Source organism: Rhipicephalus microplus, chromosome 8 (assembly GCF_043290135.1).
Source record: "Rhipicephalus microplus isolate Deutch F79 chromosome 8, USDA_Rmic, whole genome shotgun sequence".
In the NCBI taxonomy this organism is placed as follows: domain Eukaryota; kingdom Metazoa; phylum Arthropoda; class Arachnida; order Ixodida; family Ixodidae; genus Rhipicephalus; species Rhipicephalus microplus.
This window is the reverse complement of record NC_134707.1, coordinates 127,219,721-127,245,491: the sequence shown is the minus strand read 5'-3', so window position 1 is coordinate 127,245,491 and position 25,771 is coordinate 127,219,721. Positions and strand designations below refer to the sequence as shown.

At 46.0% G+C, this 25,771-nt stretch overlaps 1 protein-coding gene across 11 annotated transcripts in view; it reads right to left on the bottom strand.

Annotated features, from left to right (window-relative positions):
* The window catches only part of LOC119165484 (solute carrier family 26 member 6-like), a 152,769-nt gene that overhangs the window by 107,489 nt on the left and 19,509 nt on the right, over positions 1 to 25,771 (bottom strand). For 9 of the 11 annotated variants that reach the window (XR_012885809.1, XM_075872585.1, XM_037417654.2 and 6 more), the window contains 2 exons: positions 11,716 to 11,879; positions 368 to 532 (listed from right to left, as the gene is read on the bottom strand). Coding sequence is in view for 10 of the 11 variants with exons in the window: in XM_075872585.1 (XP_075728700.1) it covers positions 368 to 532; positions 11,716 to 11,879 (329 nt within the window). In the remaining variant the exon portion in view is untranslated. The remainder of the gene's footprint in view (positions 1 to 367; positions 533 to 11,715; positions 11,880 to 25,771) is intronic. The other 2 variants (XM_075872591.1, XM_075872590.1) reach the window with 1 other exon arrangement.

Genomic DNA, 25,771 nt, shown 5'->3' with positions numbered 1-25,771 from the left:
TCCTGCAAATAAACGTCCTGGTGATTTTTTGCGTAAAATACACGCAAAAAGTCTAATTGTCAATTGAACGCATTCAGTTCAGGTGGTCTAGTGGTTAAGGTACTCGGCTGCTGACCCGCAGAACGCGGGTTCGAATCCCGGCTTCGGCGGCTGCAATTCCGATGGAGGCGGAAATGTTGTAGGCTCGTGTGCTCAGATTTGGGTGCACGTTAAAGAACCCAAGGTGGCCTAAATTTCCGGAGCCCTCCACTACGGCGTCTCTCATAATCATATAGTGGTTTTGGGACGTTAAACCCCACATATCAATCAATCAATGTTTTCCTTCGCAAGTCGGGAAAAAGAAAACATGGCTGGTAAGTTTACTCACCAGAGGAGTACCGAAGAGGCCTTTGCTAGTCTGGGCACCACCTCCGAAGACCGATGGCAGCTGGCTGACGATCACCATGACGGCGGTGGCAGTGAGAAATCCTTCGGCCATTACAGGAGATATGATGCCCGCCAAGCGGTCCAATGGTAATAGCCACAAGGCTACCTGCGTTTACGAATTATTGTTAGCTATGGGTGGTTAAAAATGAAAACTAATACAACTAGCCTGAACTACAAGCGCGACACTGAAGCATGATGTTTTTTCAAGTCTATGCGCTACGTATTCTGTCTATTACTATATTTCTGCTTTGTACTTTTATTTGTTGATTGATTGATATGTGGGCCCCGCCACGGTGGTCTAGTGGCTAAGGTACTCGGCTGCTGACCCGTAGATCGCGGGTTCGAATTCCGGCTGTGGCGGCTGCATTTCCGATGGAGGCGGAAATGTTGTAGGCCCATGTACTCAGATTTGGGTGCACGTTAAAGAACCCCAGGTGGTCAAAATTTCCGGAGACCTCCACTACGGCGTCTCTCATAATCATATGGTAGTTTTGGGACGTTAAACCCCACAAATCAATCAAATCATGATTGATACGTGGAGTTTAACGTCCCGAAACCACCATATGATTATGAGAGACGCCATAGTGGAGGGCTCCAGAAATTTCGACCCCCTGGGGTTCTTTAACGAACACCCAAATCTAAACACACGGGCCTACAACTTTCCCGCCTCCATCGGAAAAGCAACCGCCACAGCCGGGATTCGATCCCGCGAGCTGCGGGTCAGCAGCCGAGTACCTTAGCCACTAGACCACCGTGGCGGGGCGTCCTCCTATTTCTTGCTCCCTGTCATAAGCTGTTAGGTATATCACCCTTTTTACGACCTAATTGAAATGAATCCGTCTGTGTTAGTAGGGCTCTTTTGGCGTTATAATAAAGATAAGGGAGAGTTTGTTTAATAAATGTAAATTTCAAGACCCTCAACATGAGGCGCTTATGCGTTGAGTACTGCAGCTGCTTCGTCTGCCAAATTTATTGCATGCGTATATCGTCAGCTGAAACAAATGCTTGGTCGAGTTGTTTCATACCTAAGTAACGTTTCAGTAGTGCTAGTAGCTCTAGCAATCTTTCCATTGCTTTGATGCATCACATGGGGTATAAAATTTAGGCCATCTCCCGCCTAATGGAACAAGGTGGGGGATATGCGAAGGAGCGGCGACTTTGTCTAATTAGAGCACACCAATGGCGGCGTTACGATGCTCGTTTAAAACACTACTGACATAATTTAGGTTGTTCTTGAACCAAAGTAGGTCGCACACGCTGCCATTTTAGAAACTTTTGATTGAATCGGCAAGTCGCTTTGTCAGTTCCAGGCCGTTGTAGTTGTCTCGAACGCCTCGATGCCCGGGCCAGAGATTCACGTTGCCTTGTCGCTTCGGTATTCGCGACTCAGCCTTTCTGTTGCATTTAGGCTTTGCGTCGTTTCGCTGTTCTAGATTCAACGTTTCTGTTTCGATTTGGCTTAGCGTTGCCTCGCAGCTTCGAGATTCATTTGCCGGCGTCACTGTTTATGTTCCTAATCTCGAGCCCTCTTCTGCTCAGCTGTGCTACTTACGCTGCTTACGCTGATGCTATCACAACTTGCGTTGCCCTCAAAGCTTACAATATCTATGGCGCTACAACTGGCGCCAACGTGGACGTTTATAGCGCCGTTGCGATGAAGGGTGCATTGGGAGATAGCGTGGGTGGCGTTAAAACGAGCGCACAGCTGTGCCGGAGAGAAACTTTTCTAAACACTATAGAGAAACGAGAGAGGAGACACCAAACGGACGCAGCACTTATGCCACCATTGCCGGAAGAGAAGAGGGGAAAGTTGGCGCATGCGCAGTGCGGGAGTGGACACGTGAGAGAAGGATGGACACAGCCCCAAACAAAAACTGCTTTGGCTCAAAAAAAAAAAAAACTAGACCACCTCCCGATCAAGGTAACTATGTGTGAATGTGAAGCAGATGGTAAGCCAATAACGTTTCCTTTCTGCTTCGGGAAACCAAAGTTTGAGATCAACACGTCGCCGCTCCCGTTTCGCGGCTGTGTCCCGTGCGCTCACTGCGGCGTTGTACAGGCGAGAATGAGGCGCACGCGCTCCATCCCTTTCACCAAAGTCGATGATTGTGCAAGTCTTTCTTATGGTGGAACTGCCGTAACGCCCCCAGAAGAGCATGCAGCTGTCGCACCACCTCTTGTGCGCACCGTTCCGTAGAGTAGAGGATTCCTGAATAGAGACAGGGGGGAGCGTACGAAAGGAAACAAGAAAAGGTGAGGATGCGCATGCACAGTGGGTGGTGGACGCCGCCACAGAGCACCTACCAGATTAAAGAACGGAAACTGTACCTTTTAGTAGTAGTAGTAGGATTTTTATTTACAGTAGGCCGGATACAGAGCTCACTGCAGTGGCAAAGGGCTAAAGGCGAACAGCCTGACAAAGGCCCTTGTCCCTCCGCAGTCCGTGACAGTGCAAAGCTTAAACAATATATATATTCAATACATTGGTTTCAATCAACCTGAAATTGTAAACACAAAATTCAAACATAAATGGCATAAGAAGTTTACATAACACATTTTAAGAATTAGAGGTCACTCTCGTTATAATTCACAACTAAAACAATATCAATGAAACAACATCGAAAACAGACACAAAATGCATGCGGATACAATGAATTCCGCTGTATGCACTCGTATAATTGACATAGAAGTTTATGAACAATTTAAGCATTTACAGAGGCATGAGACTCCCTCACGTAGTTTCGATAGTGTAGACCGGTGGTTATGAATAAGTTCTTTATTTGTTTCTTGAAAGTCGCACTACTAGCCCTAAAGCTCAATTGATCTGCAGGGGTATTTAAAACCTGAGGTACCTGGTAAGCAATGCTTTGTTTTCCATACTTGGTTCTTGTTCTAGGAGCTCGTTTCTTTTGTTCTCGCATACTGTAGTGTGGTCTTTCGGTGCAACTTTCTTCATATAGCTTAGTCTTTTGTATTAACTGAAGTAATTTAAAATGATATAATTGATCAATTCTGAGTATGGAATGTTTAATGAATAGTGGAGCAGTGCGCAAGTTTTGTAGATTCCCCCTGTAATTTTCAAAGCAGCGCAATATTTTCTTTTGTATAGTTATTAACTTATGGTAATTCCCTTGTGATGTCGTTCCCCAGACTAACATCCCATAACTTACTTTAGAATGGAAGAGTGCATAGTATATACTTATTTTTAACCTCAATGGGATTAAGTGCATTGTTCTAAAAAAACAACCAACTATTCGCGCTAATGCGGTGATAAGATGATTTACATGTGTATTCCAGTTTAATTCCTCCTGAAACCATACACCAAGAAACATTTGTTCCCTAACATGTGTGATGCAATTTCCTTCGAATTTTACAGCTATGTTACTAATAGGTTTGTTTATAGGTCGGAATATCATATAGGTTGTTTTTTTTTGCATTCAAGCGCAGTTCATTTTGCCTTAACCAATTTGAAAGATTGCTTAGATAATTATTTACACTGACCTCAAGTGATATTAGATTGTCTGATGTAAAGAAAACATTCGTATCGTCAGCGTACATTGTAAGTTCAGGAGGATGAGGTATAGCGACAATATCATTTATATAGACAAGGAACAATAATGGCCCCAGTATAGACCCTTGGGGGACTCCTTGGTTCAACTTTATCTTTGCAGAAATAGTGTTATTCAGTTTTACATATTGATAACGATCTTCTAGGTAACTTTTAAACAGTTGTAGTGCAACTCCACGCACCCCATAACTTGATAATTTATGAATCAATGATTTGAATTGTATGGAGTGAAATGCCTTTTGAAGATCGAGGAAGAGCCCAAGAGTATATTTTTTGTTTTCCATATTTTCGATTATCTTATCTTTGATATACAGTAGAGCTTGTTCTGTTGATTTATTTTTTGAAAACCATACTGACTTTTTGTTATTATTTGGTGCTTATCAAAAAAGGATGCAAGTCTATCATAAATAACCCCTTCAAATATTTTTGATATTGTTGGAAGCAAAGATATAGGTCGATAATTCGCTAAAGTATTGATATCACCACCTTTATGTACTGCAGTGACTTTTGCTACTTTTAGCTGCTCTGGAAATACACCGTTAGTGAGGGTGAGGTTGATAATGTAGGCCAAGACATTAGATATCAATGGTGACACCATTTTTAACTCAACAGAACCTATCTCATCAATCCCTGATGCAACATTGTTTTTAAGTTTTCTAATTAATCTTTCTACTTCAACCGGATCTGTGGGTGCGAGAAAAATAGAATACGGCAAAGGAGATTTATCAGGAGTTGGAGCATTATCTCGCTTTTCATCTGTTAAAATAAAGGAACCCGCATTTATGAAATGATCATTCATGACATTGGCCAACCTTTCACCACTGAAAATCTGACCATTAATTGTTAGGTCCTGTGTCCTATTACAACCCTTTTTTCTGTTCGTAAGCCCATTTATGACCTCCCATAGCTTCCTCTGGTCATTGTAAATGCTTTCAAATAATTTTTCATAGTAGTTCTGTTTAGCCTTCCGTATTTCTGAATTTAAAACGTTTCTGTATTTCTTGTACTCAGCTAAGGCGTCTGTGTTCCGCGAACGGATGAAATCATGATACAATTTATTCTTTATTTTTAAGCGCCGGTAAAGATCACGATTTATCCAAGGCTTTCTGCATTTCTTATTTCTGCCACGTGAGCGCTTCTGAAGTGGAAATGCCGCATCATAGCTAGTACTCAATAACGTCATGAATGTTGGGCTGTTGTATCAAAATAACATGCAAATAGGTAGCGGCGGCATTCTGAACTGCAATACCGCGAGGTGAGATGGCGCTAGTATTACTATCATCATCAGTAAACAGACGCATTTTTTTTTTGCTGCAGGTGGGGGGTTCACTGCTAGTTGGCGCTGCTCGCTTCCTCTGGTACTTTGTTTTTTTTTTCTCGTTGGTGAATCGTGGTTCGCGTGTGTAGTTATCACCAGGTGACCTAAATGGCATCGACTGCCAAAAACGACGTGAATCAAGTAAGGTTTGCATTGTTTATTGCGAGTGTCCAAACCGGTACAATCAATGCATACAATGGGGTCCGAACAAAACAAGTCGGTCATACTTATCAGAAGCTTTCAACCCATGTGTAAAGACTCTTGAAAGCGAACATATATATATATATATATATATATATATATATATATATATATATATATATATATATATATATATAACAGAACTTCGAGATCGCTCAATGAACGTCACTCTTACTGTGTCGCGGCGTTTGAGTTTATTAGCGTGGTTTCAGAACAAGAGTCTGATTCTGCCGTCAGATGCGGCGCTTGCCAAGTAGTGTTGATCTTGAAGTGACGTCAAGTGAACGCATGGAGTGAAGTAGGGAAGAAAACTTGCACACTGCTGACAGGTAGCTCGCGCAGTGAGAGCAATGTAGTTTTGCTAAATTTGTTAAATAAGCAATAGCGGATGCTTGCAGTTCTGAATCTTTCACGCTCTGCAATGCTAAATTGAGTACTTCACAATTGTGCAATGTCGCGTCGTGTCGACAGGATAGGCACAAGTTTTAATTCTCAGCCGCGAGCCCATATGATAGGTAATATGTATTTATGTGATGGGCCTCACAATGATTCAGGCTTGTTACATTTATTATTAGAGTTAAGTTACAATGTTACTACAGCTCCATTTTCTCATCGCAAGTAATCGCCAGCCTGCTGAGTATGCAACGAATACGTTTGCTAATAGAACAGAGTTATGAAGTGTGTGCTTACAGATCAAAAAGGCCCGATTATAAGAAAATAGGCTTTGAGCATGCATTTTACATTTTTGTTGTTTGTACATCTTTGTAGGTGCTCGTACAGTGCACTAAACAACTGCTCAGCTGTTAGCACAATCTTTTTTTTTGCATACACATATTGATCGAACTTGAGAACTCTCTTGCATGCAAGCATTCATGAAATCAATTGGTGGCACATGATGTGAATCTGTCCAAATACTGGATCAATAAAGATCACATTTATTACACACTTGTTATTGTGTTTACTTTTTCAGTATACTTATGCTTGAAAGCTGCATTTGTTTTCGCCCTGCTACTTTTAAAAAATTTGGAGTTGAATTACATATTCTCTTGCAGTGTGGCTGTGGATAAGCCAAAATCAACGATGAACTACCTGTGCAATTTCCTAGCTTTTTTTCATGACGGTAGTGCACAGAATTTAACTTTGTAGTTTGTAGACACTAAAGCTATGACAACTTAATTTAAACAGAAGCAGATGCACTAAAAAAATCTGGGATCTTTCTCTGCTATATGAAAAAAAATGTACCACACCCATGAACAGAATCTTGCTCATCACGACAGCATTCACGTGTTTCTGAAGCAGTGCTTCAAGTTCTCCTCACTTTCATGATTTATTGTTTTAGGAGCCCATTGAACATATGTGCAAAGCTAATGCAATTGTTTGCATTCTTAGGCTTTGGCGCATCTTTTTGTAAAATTGTATGAGCTAAACACAGTTAATTAGGACAATACAGTTCTGGGTGTAGTTTGTAAACTGTGTCACAAGGCACAACTAAAGGTCAGAAAGTCTGTTAATGCCCCTCATTGCTGTGAGGTTCATTTTGTTATGCATTTAACAATTTCTGACGATTCATGCCAACCTTGAAGTGATCATGAGTCGTACAGTATAAACAAATTTAGATTGATTCTGGCTTCCAAGGGCTAAAACAAATGACATTGTTACCCTGCAGGAGGTAAGACAACTTGTCGAAACATTTGATATGACACCTCATGTTCAAAGAATTTTCATATTTTCAAGATTCCATTTTTACGGGTTAGTTTGGTTCAGCTGCACTAATAGGAACTGGTTCACAGCAGTGCACGAGAACTTCAGAACTTGTGCAGCCTGAGTTCAGCAGTGCGACATCACAAGTGAATGACAAGGTGGAATTCTCCTTTATTTTCGCTTAGTTTAATGAGGTGCAAACATGTTGGCAAAGCACGCCGCGTGTGTAAGGTGTGTACGGCACCTACGTCTAATACTATGTTGTTTGTTAAACTGGGCGTGCAGCGACTCCACCAAACAAACGCCGTCAGAAATGGAGGTACAGGAAAGTCATAAACTAGTAGTGTTACTGCTGTACCTCTTCTGAACTTTTTGAAACGAATAGCACGGTTTAGAGTACGCCAATTGCTGCACCACTGAAACGAATTGTTAGGTGCAGCACCTCGTAAAATGGATCATATGGTGTAGGCGAATCGAACAAACCCTTAAGCACATGAGCGTCTTAGCATTTCACCCCCATCGAATTATGGCCACTGTGGCTGGGATCAAACGTGCGTTGTTGAGTCCAGCAGTGCCACACAATATAACTAATAGTGTTTCAATTTCAATGTTATTGGAGTGTAGATTCTATGTCACGGTAGACAGCCAAAGCTTGTGGCTAATATAAAGCACCCTTCCACGATATGCGTGGTAAAACATTGACAAAAACATTCACAAGCATTGCATGTGTGAGGTTCGAGATGACCTGTTGTAGTGGATGTTCAGATGTTTCAACGTGCTTGCGGAGTAGAGATTCGGAGGTAGTCTTCCTGTCGTTGCATGGCAGTCTGGAAAAACAAGTGACATCGTCAGATATTCATAAGCATATTCAATGCTTGAAAGTTTCCAAAGTAAACAAATAAACTCAGTTTACTAGTAAACAGCAGTATTTTAAACATATATGTAATGGCACCTCATAACACATGTATTACTCGGGGCTGCTTATTCACAAGGCATGTCATGAAGCAGGTTTTTTTCTCCATTGTACACAGCTGCTTCCATGTCAGGGAGGCCAGGAGGCTGTGGCAAAAAAAGAAGTATATCTGATTTAGGTGACACTTTTTTTTTAACACTATAGCGAAACCACACCCACAACTATGTGATGTTTCTCAAGTGCGACAGCGGTGAACTAGTGACTCGTAGGTTTTTTGTACTAATATATAGGCTAGCTACGAAGACACATGCCAGGCGACAGTGATGTATTTGCCATCTTTTATCGACACGACCTTGTTTGTGTTACCTGGCGGTACAATATCAGCATTACCTATTGAGTCAGCGATTCGTTCCCGTGAAGCCACGCCGCAAATAACGCAGGTTTTTCTGGTGACAGATGAACGCGTTGAAAGATTTTAAAATTTATTATTGCAATGCGCTACCACTGTATGACGCCTACGCAGTCATTGGCAGAAAAACAAACAAAATACATATGTTGAAATGAACCAACTAGTCCAGCAAGCAACCGTCCCAAAAAAAACTGAAGTGGTTTCTACTCACCAGCCCTCCATTCTCGGGCTTGCAACGGGTGTTTATCTGATGAAAGTTTCAATGATCGCTTCGTTTCCCGGAAGTCACTTGAATTCCCTTCGCAAAAGCATTTGAACGAATCAAAATTAACAGAATGGAAGAGAGTTTGTCGGCCGGCAGTGGCTCGAAATATTTTCAGTGAAACGAAACAGTGTGAGACACATCTAAACGTACCGCGAGCCGTTACCTGCCGTTACTACCGTTGGCCTACAGTGTCTAGAAATATACTGTAGTTGGCCGCCGTATATCTTGAAAATGAGGATAATGATGTCAATAGGTTGCTGCTGACTACGAGTCAGCTGGAGCAAGAACTATTACAAAAAATTGATAACGCAGCACATGTTTAAAAAAAAACTCTTGCTATAAGAACAAATTCTTTTTTATGTGTAGTGGTGTGAAAAGATGTATTATTCGATTATTTCAGAATTGAAGCTTGGCCCCGACGAAGGTGCCCCTACAACAAAGAGCAATAGCGCAATGGCGGTGCCCAAGCGCTATCAAACGGAGGGGTCAGTAGACGTACTTCGGGTGTCTAAAGCCGAAACGCACCGCGGTTGATTTTTTCGCACCGCACAGGTGCTCACTTGAACTTGAGAGTTTTCGGGGACTGACACCGCTGGAAGGAAAGAGAAAGTGACAGACAAAGCCCCCCGCCCCCCCAATAAACTGCTTTGCATCGGAAAAAACCTCGGCGGCTGGCTTGTGGCATGCTGTTACTTGTCAGCCACACCCTTAAACACGGTCCACGCAGCCGCTGCGTCGAGTCTGCCCGCCATGCGAACCAAACACAAGCAAAACAACTAGAAAGGGGCGAAGGATGTAGTCCGATTTCAGTTAATGCGCACGCTGCGAATATTTCTTGTTCAACAACGCACAAGGGAAGTTTTTCTTCGATCCTACATTGCAGGTCAATATTCAGTGCCTATATACACAATATGGCTGGTAAATGGTTTGGCAGCGTGTTGTCTCTCGCTGGCGAGCTCGCGCTTCCATAGTCGACATGTGCCGTTCGCTCTCTCTCGACACGCGGCGAACGCTGAGTTGTCCGCTACAGTGAGTCACCTGTCTCTCGGCGATAGGATGCAGTTTCTCTCTTGCGCTCAAGCAAATCTAACGTCCCGACAGCAGCAGCACACGGTGCCGATAGACCATGTGGGACACTCGGTTACTTGCCCCTAAAGAGCCTTGCGTTAGAATCGATACAAGTAGCTACAAGTCCAGTACTGTTTCTGTGTGTTTTTCAGCTTGTTTTGTCTTATTGCGCTTTTAAACTTACTCATGACTACAGTCAAAAGGGGGAAAATTGTTGAAAACAAACTAAAAGAAAGTATAGAAGTGACGCGGGTTAATGTTTAAAAGACAATACCAAATGGGAGCAGCTCAAAAAGTAATGGTGTTCTTTTACAGAAAATGAAAATAAACCGATGACAACGAGAAAACAAAAACCTAGTGCATGACATGTTCACCTGCACATGAGCTGATACATAGCACCTTATTTCAAAATTTCACGGTATTTTTCGCACGGTCATGTGCAACAGCAAGAAACAAAACAAGATTTGAAGGAAAAGGCACAATATATATAAAGAAAACACACTCCTGGAATGTGTGACACTTTGCTTACTATCAGGATCGGGTGTTTCGTGTAGAACAGAACAAAAAAGTTCAGTTTCTCGCCGAGACGCCAGATCCTGTAATAACGAATATGTCACACCTTGTCAAAGAGTGTTTTTCATATTGTGCACACTTTGGCTTTGATAACTACTTTTCCAATACGTGTTTGGTACCATAAGCACGCGTTTGGTACCATAAGCACGCACCACTATAATTATACCATGAAAAGTAGAGGTGCTGACCATGAGCATTGTCTTTAGGAGTGAAGCTCCTCTTAGTCTAACCTTGTCCCACCTTAGGCGTAACCATCAGTATCTACGAACAGTATAATAGATGGCGCTGCCTCATAAAAGTACACAAACTGCAGCTAAGTGAGGATATTGCGGGGGATTGGGCTGAGCCTAGATGCGCGAGAAACGAGTGCCTCCTGGGTCGTCGCAGTGTGTGTCGGATGGTTGCTGTGAAGTGGACGAAGCGGAGGAGCAGGCGTGGAGGGCTGTGGCGTCTACAGACAGACAGACAGACAGACAGACAGACAGACAGACAGACAGACAGACAGACAGACAGACAGACAGACAGACAGACAGACAGACAGACAGACAGACGGAAGGACTGAAGGACATACATACATACAGACAGACAGACGGACAGACAGACGGACGGACGGCCGGACGGACGGACGGACCGACAGACAGACAGACAGACAGACAGACGGGCGAACAAACAAACAAACAAACAAACAAACAAACAAACAAACAGATAGACACACAGAGAGACAAACAGAGAAACAAATAGATAGGAAGACATGCAGGAAAACAGACAGACATACAAACAGAGAAACAAACAGATAGGAAGACGTGCAGGAAAACAAACCGACGGCCGGCCGCACGCACGGACGGATGAACACTCGGATGGACGCATGGATGAACACATAGACGGACGCACAGCCAGCCGGTTGGACGGATGCACGGATGGACGCACAGACAGACGGATAGGCGAACAGACGAAGACTTCATCCCACTCATCAATCATTCCGTGGATATGCTGTGATTTTAGTTTTTTTTGCTTCTACATTATTGATGGCACCTCAAAAGCGTCTCTTTACTGAATATTATGTTTAATATAGTAAGGCTTTGTGAGTGAGGCTCTGCGACATGTCATTAAGTATAGTTAAGTTCCATGTATTTTAGGTATTGAGGGAACACTTGAAAAAACGACGACCCATTTCATGCATACCTAAGGGGAACGTAATTGAACGAATCGCAATGTAGGGTACAAGTGTCATAGTTAGCAACAAAGAAGTGTGTGTTCGCCAGCGGTTAGCCACCTGAATAAGGCCGCTCATGAATGCCATCGTGGTGGCTACACCGTTTCTCGATTGTTCAGTAGATAGCTGTACTCCATCGTCAGCAAGGGCCGTCGCGTTGTCGGCGATGACGCTGTATTTCTGGACCACCACACCAGTCATGAGTGCTGTCACAGGAAAGGCGCCTGCAAAAGAATGATCGAGGAGTGACGGTTCATTCTTCTCAGTCCAGTCCCAGTGTTTCTTCAGTTGTTCTCTTCAGACAAGCATCAGGAGGCCCGAAATAAACATTTGAGTATAGTTTTTTCATTTGAGACGATTTATTTTTGCACTATCATTTTCTTTCACTAGCTATTGCGTCAAAAAAAAACTAAATAAGTGCCAGCTATCCTAATACTAGATTGACTTTTGTGACTGTCCGATCCCCTAACACCACACACCGCAAGCGCTAACAAGCACTGTGTAGGCTGTATGTATGCTCAAGGAAAACACAAACATACTGACATGAACCAGGAGAAGCGAATTCGATCGACACTTGTTAATGTTCCAATAAAAGTTTTTAAATCAAAGCAAGAACAGTGCTTACTTCAAGAAGAAAAAAGTACGAGATAGGCCCTAACAGCTGCTTCATTCCGACGGATACCTCAGTATAAGCATCGCGTTCATATGCGTGTTCGCGGTATAGTGCTACGAGAAGACGATGAGCGTAGAAGTGCGCGCGTAGAAGAGCAGAAAGATACAACAAGCACACATACACAATTTTAGTATCTACCAAGTGGCCCACCAACAATCAGATGAGATGCTAGTTCTTTTTTTAATAGAAACAAGGCAAGTGTATATCTATCGTTAACGAAGCAAACACATAATTCAATGTATGGTAGCTGAATTTTCCTCTTAACAGTTTAAGTTCAGAAGGGTTCATCAATGTTCAGACGGCTCCAACCTAAAAGAAATGTCCATTAAAACAAAAAAAAATTGATTGAAGTTCATGGCTGGGAGACTCGAGAGGCACAATACTGCACCTATACCCAGCCTTATTCTCAGGCTACTCATATAGAACGTTCAACGTTAACAAGAATACTATCAGTACATGATGGAGCATGAATGATTGATCATTGATACGTGTGGTTTAACGTACTAAAACCACCTTATGATTATGAAAGACGCAGTAGTGGAGGACTACGGAAATTTCGAACATCTAGGGCATAGGCGTATCAGCCGGGGAAGCAAAAAGGGCGCGAGCCCCCCCCCCCCCCCCCCCTTTCGACTGTAGTGCACGCTTGGCTGCACGCTGGCGAAACCAACAAGTAAGGCAAAAGTTTCCGTCACAACAGTAATAACTCGATTGTGTTTTAAGGTAAAATGAGTATGTTATAAGGCAATGTTACAACATAGTGAAACTTTGCGAACATTTCCGCTGTGATGATTTTTCTTGTAGGTTCTTTCTGAGGCGAGTCACCTATGCGACGTTTTCACGTTTTGTGCTGTAGTATTGCAGAGCAGGCTAGCGCCAAACAGGGACCCTATAATATTACATCCCTTGTTCATGCTTTTATTTGGCTGACTTGTTGATGCACTTACGGAAGGGAACGAGCAAACTTTTTAAAATCCGGTAAAAGCATTAGCTGCTTCCGGAAATTATTTTTCTTTGAAAAAGATATATCATCACCGGTGCTATGTCGAAGCTTTTGCGAGCCGATGAGTATGACAAATCGTTTTTATGTTTAAGATTTTCCCCACTGTAATGCCTAAAAATATTTATAGTGTCTGATAACCCTGATCAGCTTTACTTATGGTAACTTGGAAGTTGGAGCTATAGCGGCAGTAAAAAAAGGAAAACGCGCCTTCACAGAGGTAATTGAATATTTTTTTTACATTGATAAATGAAGGTTCGCAAAATATACGTTTTGGTGTCTGGCAGCTATAGTCTCATTTATATAGATCCTTCCCGATGACTAACATCCATGATAAATTTATTAGACAAACTATTGTGGTATCTGTACATGTTAACCGCCAAAACATAATCAGAGAGAGAGAAGGGCGTGACAACAAGGTCAGCGCGTCGCATGTTGGACGCGGAAATTGGGCTAATGGTGCCATTCTTCGGCCTTTTAAAGAGTTATTAAACTTAGTGATATCTAAGAAAGCGCGTCCTGTCACCTCTATGTGTGCGAATTCATATCAAAGTACAAGCGCGTCAATGAAGTTCTCTTCTGAATATATATATATATATATATATATATATATATATATATATATATATATATATATATTGTTACGAGTAACTTCTCTATAAGCTATTTACAACGCGCAGAACTCGACGAGCCGTATTCCAGCATCGAAACGTAAACTTACTTCGTCCTCCTCTTTCATGCAGCCGTGTTTAGCGGCTGTTATGTATTCTACCCCCGGTGGTAGAAGCACCATCGCGGTGCTAAATGTACGCAGATGATGTCGGAGGGGGTAATAGGGCTTGAGCCGAGCCACGTGAACGGCGTCGCTCGGGGCTGACGATGACTTTGTTGGATCGGTTGGAACAATCTCGTACGTGACGTCTCACTTGGCGAACGATACGGAATGGTCAAGTGTAGGGTGACATCACTTTTTCAGACAGTCCCACACGCCGAGTGGGTGACCAGAGGAGCATGAGAGAACCCGGGGAAAGTGCACGTCCCTATGAAGAGAATTGTAGAGCAGTTGTTGGTGCGCCTGTGAAGCCTGTAGACGGTTACGGGCGATTTGACGCTCGTGGTCGGCGCGGGCAATGGCTTCCCCGGCATATTCAGTGACCGCAGGTTGCAGAGTGTCTAAGGGTAGAGTTTGGTCCCGGCCATATATGAGATACAAGGGTGAATAGCCGGCAGTGTTGTGAAGACATGAATTGTAGGCGAACGTCACATACGGCAAATGAATGTCCCAATCCTGGTGGTCTCGTGCAACGTATTTGGCAAGCATATTGGTTAAGGTCCTGTTGAAGCGCTCCGTGAGGCCATTTGACTGGGGATGGTACGATGTAGTAAATTTGTGCTTGGTATGGCAAGACCTCAGGATTTCATGAACGACAGCTGATAAGAACGTGTGGCCACGGTCGGTGAGAAGGTGGCGGGGAGCACCATGCACTAATATTATGTCGTACAGCAGAAAGTCCGCAACGTCGGTAGCGCAACTGGTCGGGTGTGCTCGTGTGATTGCGTACCGCGTCGCGTTGTTTGTGACAACAGCAATCCATTTGTTTCCGGCTGTGGAGAGTGGAAAAGGGCCCCACAGGTCGAGACCAACTCGAAAGAAAGGCTCAGTGGGAACGTCGATCGGCTGAAGGTAGCCGGCCGGGAGGGCAGACGGCGTTTTGTGATGCTGACAGGGCTCACAACCGACGACATAGCGTCGAACACAGCAGGCAAGTCTAAGCCGAAAAAAACCGACGTCGTACTTGATCGTATGTGAGAGAAACGCCCAAATGGCCTGTCATGGGAGCGTCATGAAGTTGATGCAGGACAGTGAAACACAGGTGCACTGAGATGACAGGAAGTAAGTCTGATTCGAAAGAATCAAGGTTATAGTGATATAGAATCCCCTCTTTCACAAAAACTTTCGTAGTGACTGGTCGCGAAGCGTTGACTCAAGTTTATCAATGATGGCTCGTAAAAGAGCATCCCGACGTTGCTCTTCGCCAATGTTTCACAGCTTCGACACGGAAAAAAACGTCCGTGATGGCGTCAGTATCGGTTGCTTCGTCAACAGGGTAGCGGCATAAACAATCCGCATCCTGATGCAATTGCCTTGTTTCATACATTACAGAGAACGTGTACTCTTGAAGGCGTAGGGCCCAACGAGTGAGACGTCCTGTGGGGTCCTTCAGGGAGGGTAGCCAGCAGAGCGCGGGATGATCCGTGACAACCTGGAATGAGTGCTCGTACAGGTATAGACGAAACTTGCTGACTGACCATACAAGGGCGAGGCACTCGTGCTCCGTGATGGAATAGTTGTGCTCAGCTGGAGATAGCCGGCGACTTGCGTAGGCTATACCATGGTCATGTCCCCGTTGTTGCTGCAATAGCACAGCTCCTATGCCGTGTCCACTGGCGTCTGTATGAACGTCAGTTGGGGCTAATGGATCAAAGTGAGCCAAGATTGGTGGCGTTGTAAGCAGTGTCATAAGTTGGGAAAACGATGACGATAAACGAAGCGTCTTTCTTCAAGAGGTCTGTGAGGGGGCGTGTAATGGTCGCAAAGTCCTTAACAAAGCGTCTGAAATATGAGCACAACCCCACAAATCTGCGCAAATCCTTTGTGGTTCTCGGAACGGGAAAGTTCGTCACTGCGTGAATTTTCTCTGGGTTTGGACGCACGCCTTGGGCATCGACAAGGTGACCGAGCATGGAGGTTTGACGACGATTGAAGTGGCACTTGGAGGCGTTAAGCTGGAGTCCGGCTCAACGAAAAACGTCCAAAATAGCTGATAAACGATCGAGATGCGAGTCGAATGTGGGCGAAAAGACAATAACATCGTCAAGGTAAATCAAGCAGGTGGACCATTACAAACCTTGGAACAAAGAGTCCATCATTCTTTCAAAGGTGGCTGGCGCGTTGCAGAGACCAAAGGGCAGTACCTTAAACTCATAGCGGCCATCAGGAGTGATGAATGCTGTCTTCTCGCGGTCCGTCTCGTCGACGGCTATCTGCCAGTAGCCTGACCGAAGGTCAATAGTTGAAAAATAAGTAGCACCGTAGTCGAGGGCGCCGTTGATGCGAGGTAAAGGATAAACGTCCATTTGTAATTTTGTTGAGGTGATGGTAATCGACACAAAAGTGACATGTTCCATCCTTCTTGCCCGGGGACTGCATGAAATCTTGATAATGTTTTTTGCAAGCGTTTTGCCGACTTTACGTTGTATTATTGCACGCTCCGACGCAGAGACACGGTAGGAGCGTCGGTGAATGAGAGTGGCATGACCAGTATTTATACGAAGGGTGACAATAGTCGTTTGGCCTAAAGAGTTGCTGGCAAAGTTGAAAATGCTACGATAGCCCTCAAGAGCGTGGCAAAGCGCTGCAGCTTGCTCAGACGTGAGGTTCGATGACACGATTCGCTCGATGTCGGTGCCCCAAGAACCTGATGGAGTGGAGCCACTGACTGAGCTGCAGCAATCGTCAACTCTGAAGGGCTCGACATGGTCATCTTGGAGAGTGGTAATTTCGGCCACGGAGATACCCTGTGGTAGAACTTGGGTGTGGAGAGAGATGTTGATCAGTGAAAGGAAGGTGCAGTTTCTCGTAATCGTCATAATTGTATGCGGCACAGCAACCCCGTGCGTAAGCATCACGGCAGGCGTCGGGGGCGACCATGTAATCACCATCAGTTAATGGCGGCGTGTAGGATAAGTCGACACGTGTGACAGAGTTAGGCGGGAGGCGTGTGAAATCAATGCAGCAGAGGCTGGTTTGCGGTGGGCTGGTCGGGTTGGAAAAGAGGGGTAAATCGAGATGGAGATAGCCAGCTGAACAGTCTATGAGGGCAGAGTGCCTGGCTAGAAAATCCATACCGAAAATGAGTTCATGAGGGCAATGTTCGATAACGGCAAAAAGAACGACAGTGCTTCTCTCCCCAATAGACACTCGCGCAGAGCCCATGCCTTGAATTCTGGCAGTTCCTCCATCGGCGACTCGTAAAGCTCGGTTGAAGGTGGGCGTGACAACTTTTTTAAGTCGGCGGCGAAGGTTACTACTCATAATGTACACATCCGCGCCAATATCTATCAATGCACTGACATGAACATTGTCGACAGTAACGTCTAAAAGATTCCAGTTCGTCGCTAATGTTAAGCGAAAATTATTACGAAGGTCGTAAACGCAGATCCACTTCTAGAAGCTGACCGGCCTAGTTTTCCAGTCGGATGTGCTGCGAATAGATCGGGGAGGCAGCACGGCGTTGTGGGGGCGACCGAAACTGACGACGAGCCGGGGACGGTGACCGGTCGCAGCGAGGTCTGTTCAGAGGTGCTGCAGGAGCGGATAATATGGCCGGCGTTGATAGAGAAAGGGATGGGGACCACTGGCGGACAGAAGTGGCGTGATACTGAGGTGCATAATGGGACGGTGGAGCCCAGCGGCTGTGGCAGTGACGAGCGATATGACCAATGCGTAGACAGTTAAAACATATGGGCCTGTCATCAAGGGTACGCCATTCAGATGGATTTATTTGTATGCGAGGATCAGAAAGGGGACGATAAGAAGGCTCAGCCGTGTATACGGCAGGAACAGGATGTAGGCCGAAATTCAATAGCTCTTGAAGAACGACGGCTTGTATCAAAGAGATCGTGGTCGGGGAAGGCGCAGGCGTCGGTAATGGCGTGGCTACCGGTTGTGCTGCCTCGACCTCTCGACGAATGATGCGTGTGAGGTTGCCACATTGAGGGGCCTGGTGGAAGGCGTCGTCACACGAAGTGGCCGCTGTGTTCGGAAGGCGCACGATTCTTTGGGCTACGTGGCGGGCTTTAGCTTGTTCGAGACGTCGGAATTCTTTAAGGATGGTGTCGATGCTCGAGACGTTGTTAAAAACCAGCAGGTTGAAAGCATCGTCGGCAATGCCTTTCAAGACGTGGTTAATCTTTTCGTTTTCCGACATGCACTGGTTGGCCTTGGAACAAAGGGCCAAGACGTCAAGAATGTAGGAGAAGTAGAATTTGGTAGACGACTGGGCCCGTGTGGCAAGTCTTCTTCGCAGCGAGCTGACGACCAGATAAATCGCCAAACTGGTCGCGTATCTTTTCTTTGCAGAGATTCCAGCCAGTTATGTCGGCTTCGTGGCTTTCAAACCATGTTCAGGGAGTGCCGTCCAGGTAGAAAAGCACGTTGGCGAGCATGAGCGTGGGATCCCAGCAGTGAGTAGCACTGACGTGCTCGTACCGTTTCAGCCAAGTGTCAAGATCGATCGTACCATCACCGGAGAAAGTGCCGGGATACCGGAGTTGTGGGAGTGTGACGTAGGTGGTGGCTTGGACTGATGAAGGAGGCGTAGAGGTAGTACCACCAGTCGAAGCAGTCGAAATTTCGCCGATGGTGCGACCGCTGCACGTCTACATCGATGTACGGGGGTCGTCCACCTCCACCAATAATGTTACGAGTAACTTCTTTAATAATCTGTTTACAACGCACAGAACTCGACGAGCAAGATGGCACCAGTCCAGCATCAAAAAGAAAGCTCACTTCATCCTCCTATTTCAAGCAGCCGTGTTTAGCGGCTGTTATGTATCAATATATTGTAACAGCGAGCGGTGATAAGATGGTTTTATTTACAGGAGGTGGACGATGGTAGTTTGCGGCAGCACACTGCGATTGTGCCAGGACTCTTCGTCTTCCTCTGCTTCTCTTCTCTACCTTTTTCTAGCCTGTTACATGCCCCTGCAAGCAGACGAAGCCCGTAGGGCGAGTTATAATGCACAAGGAAGGTAGAAAGTTTTCAGGCGAGCAACGTGAGTGAGCTGCGTTCTGCTCGATCGTCGACCATTGGACCAAACACGAGCTATTACGTAAGTGAGCTGGCTTAGACGCTCAAAAACTAGAAATGGGCATGAATATCGTGACAGAAGCTTTTGACATAATCCACGCTTGCGTTGCGGTGTCCAAAGTAACACCAAGTCACCTTTTTCGAATAAAACCGGTTCGTGACGGTCGTCGTATCGTTCCTCCGAATGACGTTGAGAAGCCAAAGTACGAAGACGAGCGATTCAACGGGCTTCTTCCGCGAGGAACAGGGTGATTGATACAGAGTCGTCATTGTGTAGAATGAAGGGTAAGAAAGTGACTAGAGAGCTTAGTGGCAACCTGGCGTACAACAGATAAATTGGGCTGAAGTTCGTTGTTTCAGGTTTTGCCGTGTTGTACGCGTACGTGATAAAAGGCAGCACATCATCCCAGTTCTTGTGATTGGAAGAAACGTACATGGCAAGCATGTTGGTCAGCGTTCTGTTTGTCCATTCAACGAGGCCATTTGCCCGCGGATGATACGGTGTGAAATGACGGAACTGTGTCGTGCACATGCGTAGTCATTCCTCAACGGCATCGGCAGTGAACTGGCGGCCACGGTCACTGATAATAACACGCGGTGGGCCATGGCAAAGGACCACGGAGTGAAGCAAGAACTTCGCCACGGATGCAGCGGTAGAAGAGGGAATAGCTGCGGTTTCGGCATACCGCGTAAGAAGATCTACGCAGACGATTATCCAACGCTCCTTATTGTTAGATAACGGAAATGGTCCCATAATGTCAATTCCTACTTGTTCAAAAGGTGTGCTGGGTGGTGTTAACGGCTGAAGGGGACCTGGTGTAGCGTCGGCCGGGCGCTTGTGACGTTGGCACGTCTCGCAGCTAGCGACGTAACGCTTCGTCGTTTCGTACATCTTGGGCCAGTAAAAGCGTTTCTGGGTGCGGTTCAGCGTTCGTATGAAGCCGAAGTGACCGGACATCGCATCGTCATGCATGGCACGTAGAAAATCGGAGCGAAGGCTCTCGAGGACCACTTGAAGAAAACGTGCTCCAGGTCTGGAGTAGTTAGTTTTATAGAGCAACTTGTCTCGGACAGTAAAGCGACCGCTGTGTTGGGAGGCACGTGCAGCGGCAAAAAGAGGATCCAAGTTGAAATCGTTGCGTTGTTCTCTCTGGAAATCAGCCGCGTTGGGGAACGTGCTTGTAACAGCAGCAAGGCAGTCGTCAAAATTCTCAGCATCACAGTCAGTAGTCGCAAGAGGAATCCGGGAGAGGCAGTCTGCGTCAGCGTGACGACGGCCACTCTTGTACGACACTGTAAAGTCGTATTCCTGAAGTCGCAGCGCCCAACGTGCGAGGTGGCCAGAGGGGTCACGCAAACCGACCAGCCAGCATCACGAATGCTGATCGGTAATTATCTTAAATGGCCTCCCGTAAAGATAACAACGAAACTTCTGTACAGTGAAAACAGCTGCCAGACATTCCTGTTCCTTAACTGTGTAATTGCGTTCTGATTTGCTCAGGCAACGGCTGGCATATGCCACGACATGCTCTGCGCCATTGTGACGTTGTACAAGCACCGCGCCTACAACGATACCACTAGCGTCCGTGCGAACCTCAGTCGGGCAAGATGGATCGAAGTGACGCAACAGTGGTGCTGACGTTAGTACAAACTTAAGTTGTGAGAATGCGGCGTCACACTCTGGTGTCCAGTTGAAGGTTGCATCCTGTCGCAAGACGTTCGTCAGCGGATACACGATCTCCGCAAATCGTGGAACAAAACGACGAAAATATGAGCATAGGCCGACAAATGAGCGAAGTTCTCATGCGGACTGCGGTGATTTAAAAGAGCTCACTGCTTCTATCTTACGAGGATCGGGTCTGACGCCAACCTTGTCGACCAAGTGCCCCAGCACGAGAGTTTGACGTTCGCCAAAGCGACATTTTTTAGAATTCAGAACCAGCCCAGCTTTTTTGATACAGTCAAGAACAAAACTGAGATGGTTGTTATGTTCCTAAAACGTACGGCCAAAGATCACAACATCGTCAAGGTAGCACATGCATATCTCCCATTTTAGACCACGTAATACTGTGTCCATGAATCTTTTAAAGGTGGCTGGAGCATTACAAAGGCCAAAAGGCATGACATTAAATTCAAATAAGCCATCCGGCGTTATGAAAGCAGTCTTTTTTTGTCACAAGGTTCAATAGGTATTTTCCGATAACCTGACCGCAAGCCAAGCGTTGAAAAATAGGAAGCGGTATGCAAGCAATCTATGACGTCATCAATACACGGTAAGGGATATACATCTTTCTTCGTCACAGTGTTTAGACGCCTGTAATCTACGCATAATCTTCAGGTACCATCCTTTTTCCTGACAAGAATTACCGGGGCTGCCCACGGGCTGGACGACTCTTGCACGACCCCTTTGTTCAGCATGTCCTTTACTTGTTCGGCGATAACTTTGCACTCAGAGGATGACATTCGGTAGGGCTTTTGGCGGATGGGGTGTGCAGAGCCAGTGTCTATTCTATGACGAGCGCGGGACGAGGGTAACTGAAGGGGTGCATCTCTACGTTTGAAGTCGAAAGCAGCAACATGCCGGGAAAGGACCTGCACCAGCGCTTGCCGTTTCGTCGTACTGAGTGTCTTGCTGATCATAGCGAGCATTAGATCTTCATTATGGCGAATATAACAAGCAGAGGAAGAGGTTAGGAGGTCCGTAGGTATTGCTGCTATCGAGTTGCATGAGGCTTCATCAAAGAGAGCTATCTTCAACCCGCGAAGAAGCACAACCGGCGTGGCAGAACAGTTCAGCGCCCACAATGTTGCTACTCTTTTTGTCATGAACACAACAGAACAAGGCACAAGTATGTCCTTCTTAAAACAGTTCTTGCGTAGAGGCCTCACTACGAGGTCAACACAAGCATCATCAACCACTGTGGAAGAGACTCGAACGGGTGTCAGGCACCAAGATGGTGCTATCACTTCATCAATCACACTAAGTGTGTTCCTGTCTTCACCACGGTAGTCTTCTTCGGAAAGCGACGGTAAAAACATTGTTTAGTGATATTTCCCCATTACCACAGTCAACGGAAGCACCGCATTGCTCCAGGAAATCGATACCAAGAATGACATCGTGCGAACAACGAGATAGTACCAGAAATTCCGATACAAATACTTTTCCAGCCAATGAAACACTGACAACACATACACCAAGAGGATTAAGCCACTCGCCGCCTAAACCCCGAAAGGTTATTGTATCGTCCCATGAAAACATAACTTTGCGACATAAGCGGTTTCTGAAGGCGAGGCTCATCACAGACACAGTCGCCCCAGTGTCAACTAACGCCATTGTCGGTATTCCATCAATCAACACATTCACTTTGTTTTTGATCATAACAATAGGCAGAGGTATATCTTGAAAAGACCGTCCGGCGACCTCACCTCCATTGGCCGCGGATGCTAGTTTCCTGGCAGCGGAGAAGAACGACGCAGAGGTGACGGCGAGTGACGAGAACGGTTGGATGGTGGTGTCAAACTCCGCTCGGACGCTGGCGAATCACTGCTTCTGGTCTCGCGCGAAAAACGGTCCCTTGGAAACAAGTCGGTTGTCCGCAGGTCATATGAAGCACCGGGTCTTGGTGGTGAAGCCATGGTTGGTGTCTTTCGTGATTGGCGGCGTTGTTGGCGGCAATACCGAGCAACATGCCCAGTGAAACCACAGTTGTAGCACACAGGAGGGTCACGGTTTATACTATACTCAATGGAACGAATCCTGGGCCGCTGCTGTCGGCGAGGAAGTTCGTTATCACGCGAAGAACGGGTTTTTGCCACTCTCTGGAATTCATTATATTCGTCGTAAGTTACATCTTGGTAGTAAGGTTGGTACTGTCCTTGCCGCAGCGGGACGTAGTCTGGCTGAGAGCCCTGAGTATAAGAATGTGGCCGTTCTCGTCGTGATCGTGCGTCATAGGCAGGGCCTCTATCGTATAGACGTGCCTGATACTGAGGTGTGGCATCAGAATCCTCAAAGCCCTCCGCCACTCGGTGCGAGGAGAATGAAGCAACGTTTCGCTCGAACTCTGGTGGCTGGTAGGGGGATGAGTGCTTGGGCGGTTTACCACTTGTGCGTACAGGCCGAGTTCTTCACGTACTATTTGCCGGATTGTTGATGCAAGATCAAGCGCCTGGTTTCTGTCTATGCTCGCGATGGTCGTCACATTGGGTAGCCTGCTGAACTTCGGCGTGATGCGCCTCGTCTTTAGTTGCTCAAAAGTGCGGCAACGACGAATGACATCAGTGACAGATGTCAAGGTATCTTTCGCGACAAGGAAACTGTAAACATCCTCGGCGATTCCTTTTAGATTGTGCCCGACTTTGTCTTCCTCAGACATTCCGGAGTCAATGGTCCTACATAGCTTTATGACTTCCTCAATGTAGGTCACGCAAGTTTCACCTGACACTTGAGCGCGTTGCATTAGCGTCTGTTCTGCTCTTTTCTTTATCGTTGTTGGGTCGCCGAAACGCTTTGATTTCAGAAACAAATCTGTCCCACGTCGTTAGCATTTCCTCCCGATTCTCGTACCACATCATTGCAGTATCCATCAGAAAGAACGCGACGTACAAAAGCTGAGAAGCGGCATCCCATTTGTTAGCGGCGCTCACCCGTTTGTAATAAATGAGCCAAGCCTCGACGTCTTCATCTGGTCTGCCGGCAAAGGGACGAGCATCTCTCAGTTGTGGGGCCGAACTGGTCGGCGCAGAAGTCGAGAGGGGTCGGTGTTCATTTGCGTTGTGGGACATGTCCAGACCAGATGGATTCGGTGGAAGTCCAGCAATGCGACGGCTCCGTCGAAGAACTTACGGATCACTTTCCGTCTTCGGGTGTCGATTACCCAGCACCTCCACCACAACTGTAACAGCGAGCTGTGATAAGATGGTTTTATTCACAGGAGGTGGACGATGGTCGTTTGCGGCAGCACACTACGATCGTGCCAAGACTCTTCATCTTCCTCTGAATCTCTTCTCTACCTTTTTCTAGTCTGTCACAATATATACATCGGTCCCCACACTTACGAAAACGTTGGTACGCCACTGGCCTTGGGTTCTATAACGTTCGCCCAAATCTGGGCACATGGGCCTACAGCACTGTCGGCTCCATCAGAAATGCAGGTGTTGCAGCCGGGATTCAACCACGCGACCTTCGGGTCAGAAGCTAAGTACCTGAGTACCTTAGCCATTATACCACCACGTCAGGGCAAGATGGACCATGCAAGCTAGAGCACTTCTTAAGTGTCTTCGCTTTCCTAGATGATCTTCGACAGCTGCAACAAGTGTTATTGCATATGAAGAGCCTTTTGTAACACAAATTACTGTTCAGGTGTTACGAACACACATTCAAGAGCTGTAACTTACCTTATCACAACATTTAGAGGGTTTTCTAGAGGAAAACTCCATCATCTTTTAGGCACGTAGCATTTTATGGTCGAGCTTAATCCAGTGTGTGGCTTGCCACCCCTACTGCACATGCGCGTCGGCTCCCCTCTCACTGCTCTCCTACGCTCTCACCTCGCAACGCTGAATCAGGCAGAGTGTGCTAGCCTACGCTCACTCCCTTCCGCTCTCTCCTCTACAAGGGCATCTCTCCATGTGGCGTTTACACCCCCGCTGGGCATGTGCGTTCACCCCTTCCCATTCTTCTCTCCTACACTCCCCCATGCCTCGCCTTCCAACAGCAGCGGAAACAGCGTGTGCTAGCGAGTTTGCCAATTGAGAAAAGTGACTGCGCACGTTGCACATCTTGTCACTGGCCACTCCGTATATAGGCACTGGATATTGACTTTCAAGGTAGGGCCACTGGCAGATTTCTCCTGTACCATTTTGTGCAATGAAAACGCCCAACGTGCGCGTTAGTTGAAGCATGCTTCGGGTCTCTCTGTCCAATCGAAGTCTTGTCTCTCAATGCCCATGGGCAGCGATTGGTATGCTCCAGTAGAAAACACCCGTCCGTCACAGCATGTTTGCGCCTCCCGAGTTTTCTATCTTGCACTACGCCGCCAGGGGCGCCAGCGCCATGCCACTGCCAGTGTAAGTGCTAGCGATCAGTCCTTCACATCTACACATTGTTCTCTTTAGTGGGAGATGTATGGAAGCATTAGGCATATGCAGTGTTTTGCCTCCAACAACTTGATGTTGGTAAATTGGCTCCTGATGTTAGAAAGGAACACTCGCCTCTACTAGTCCGGAAGTTGTCTGTGTTTTTTCAAAACAAAACATGCATTTACCGCATGCAAGGACGGGCATTTCTACAGGTTATGATAGATATACTGCAGCAGTGATTAAGACATCTCACTGTATCTTTGCTGTGTAAAGTTTCACATAATGCAAAGAATGCATCGGCAGATGTTCCGGTGCTACACGCTGAAATCGAATACGTCCCATAGCTGCAAGCTAACCATTGGACGGTTGCCTTTGACACACGTCAGCCTTACAACAGCTAGTCTGCCTAACATCATTGATTTCACGAGCAGGTTTTGGGTAAAATAAAGCACGATTACCGTGATATGCGATGCATAAAGAAAGTATTGC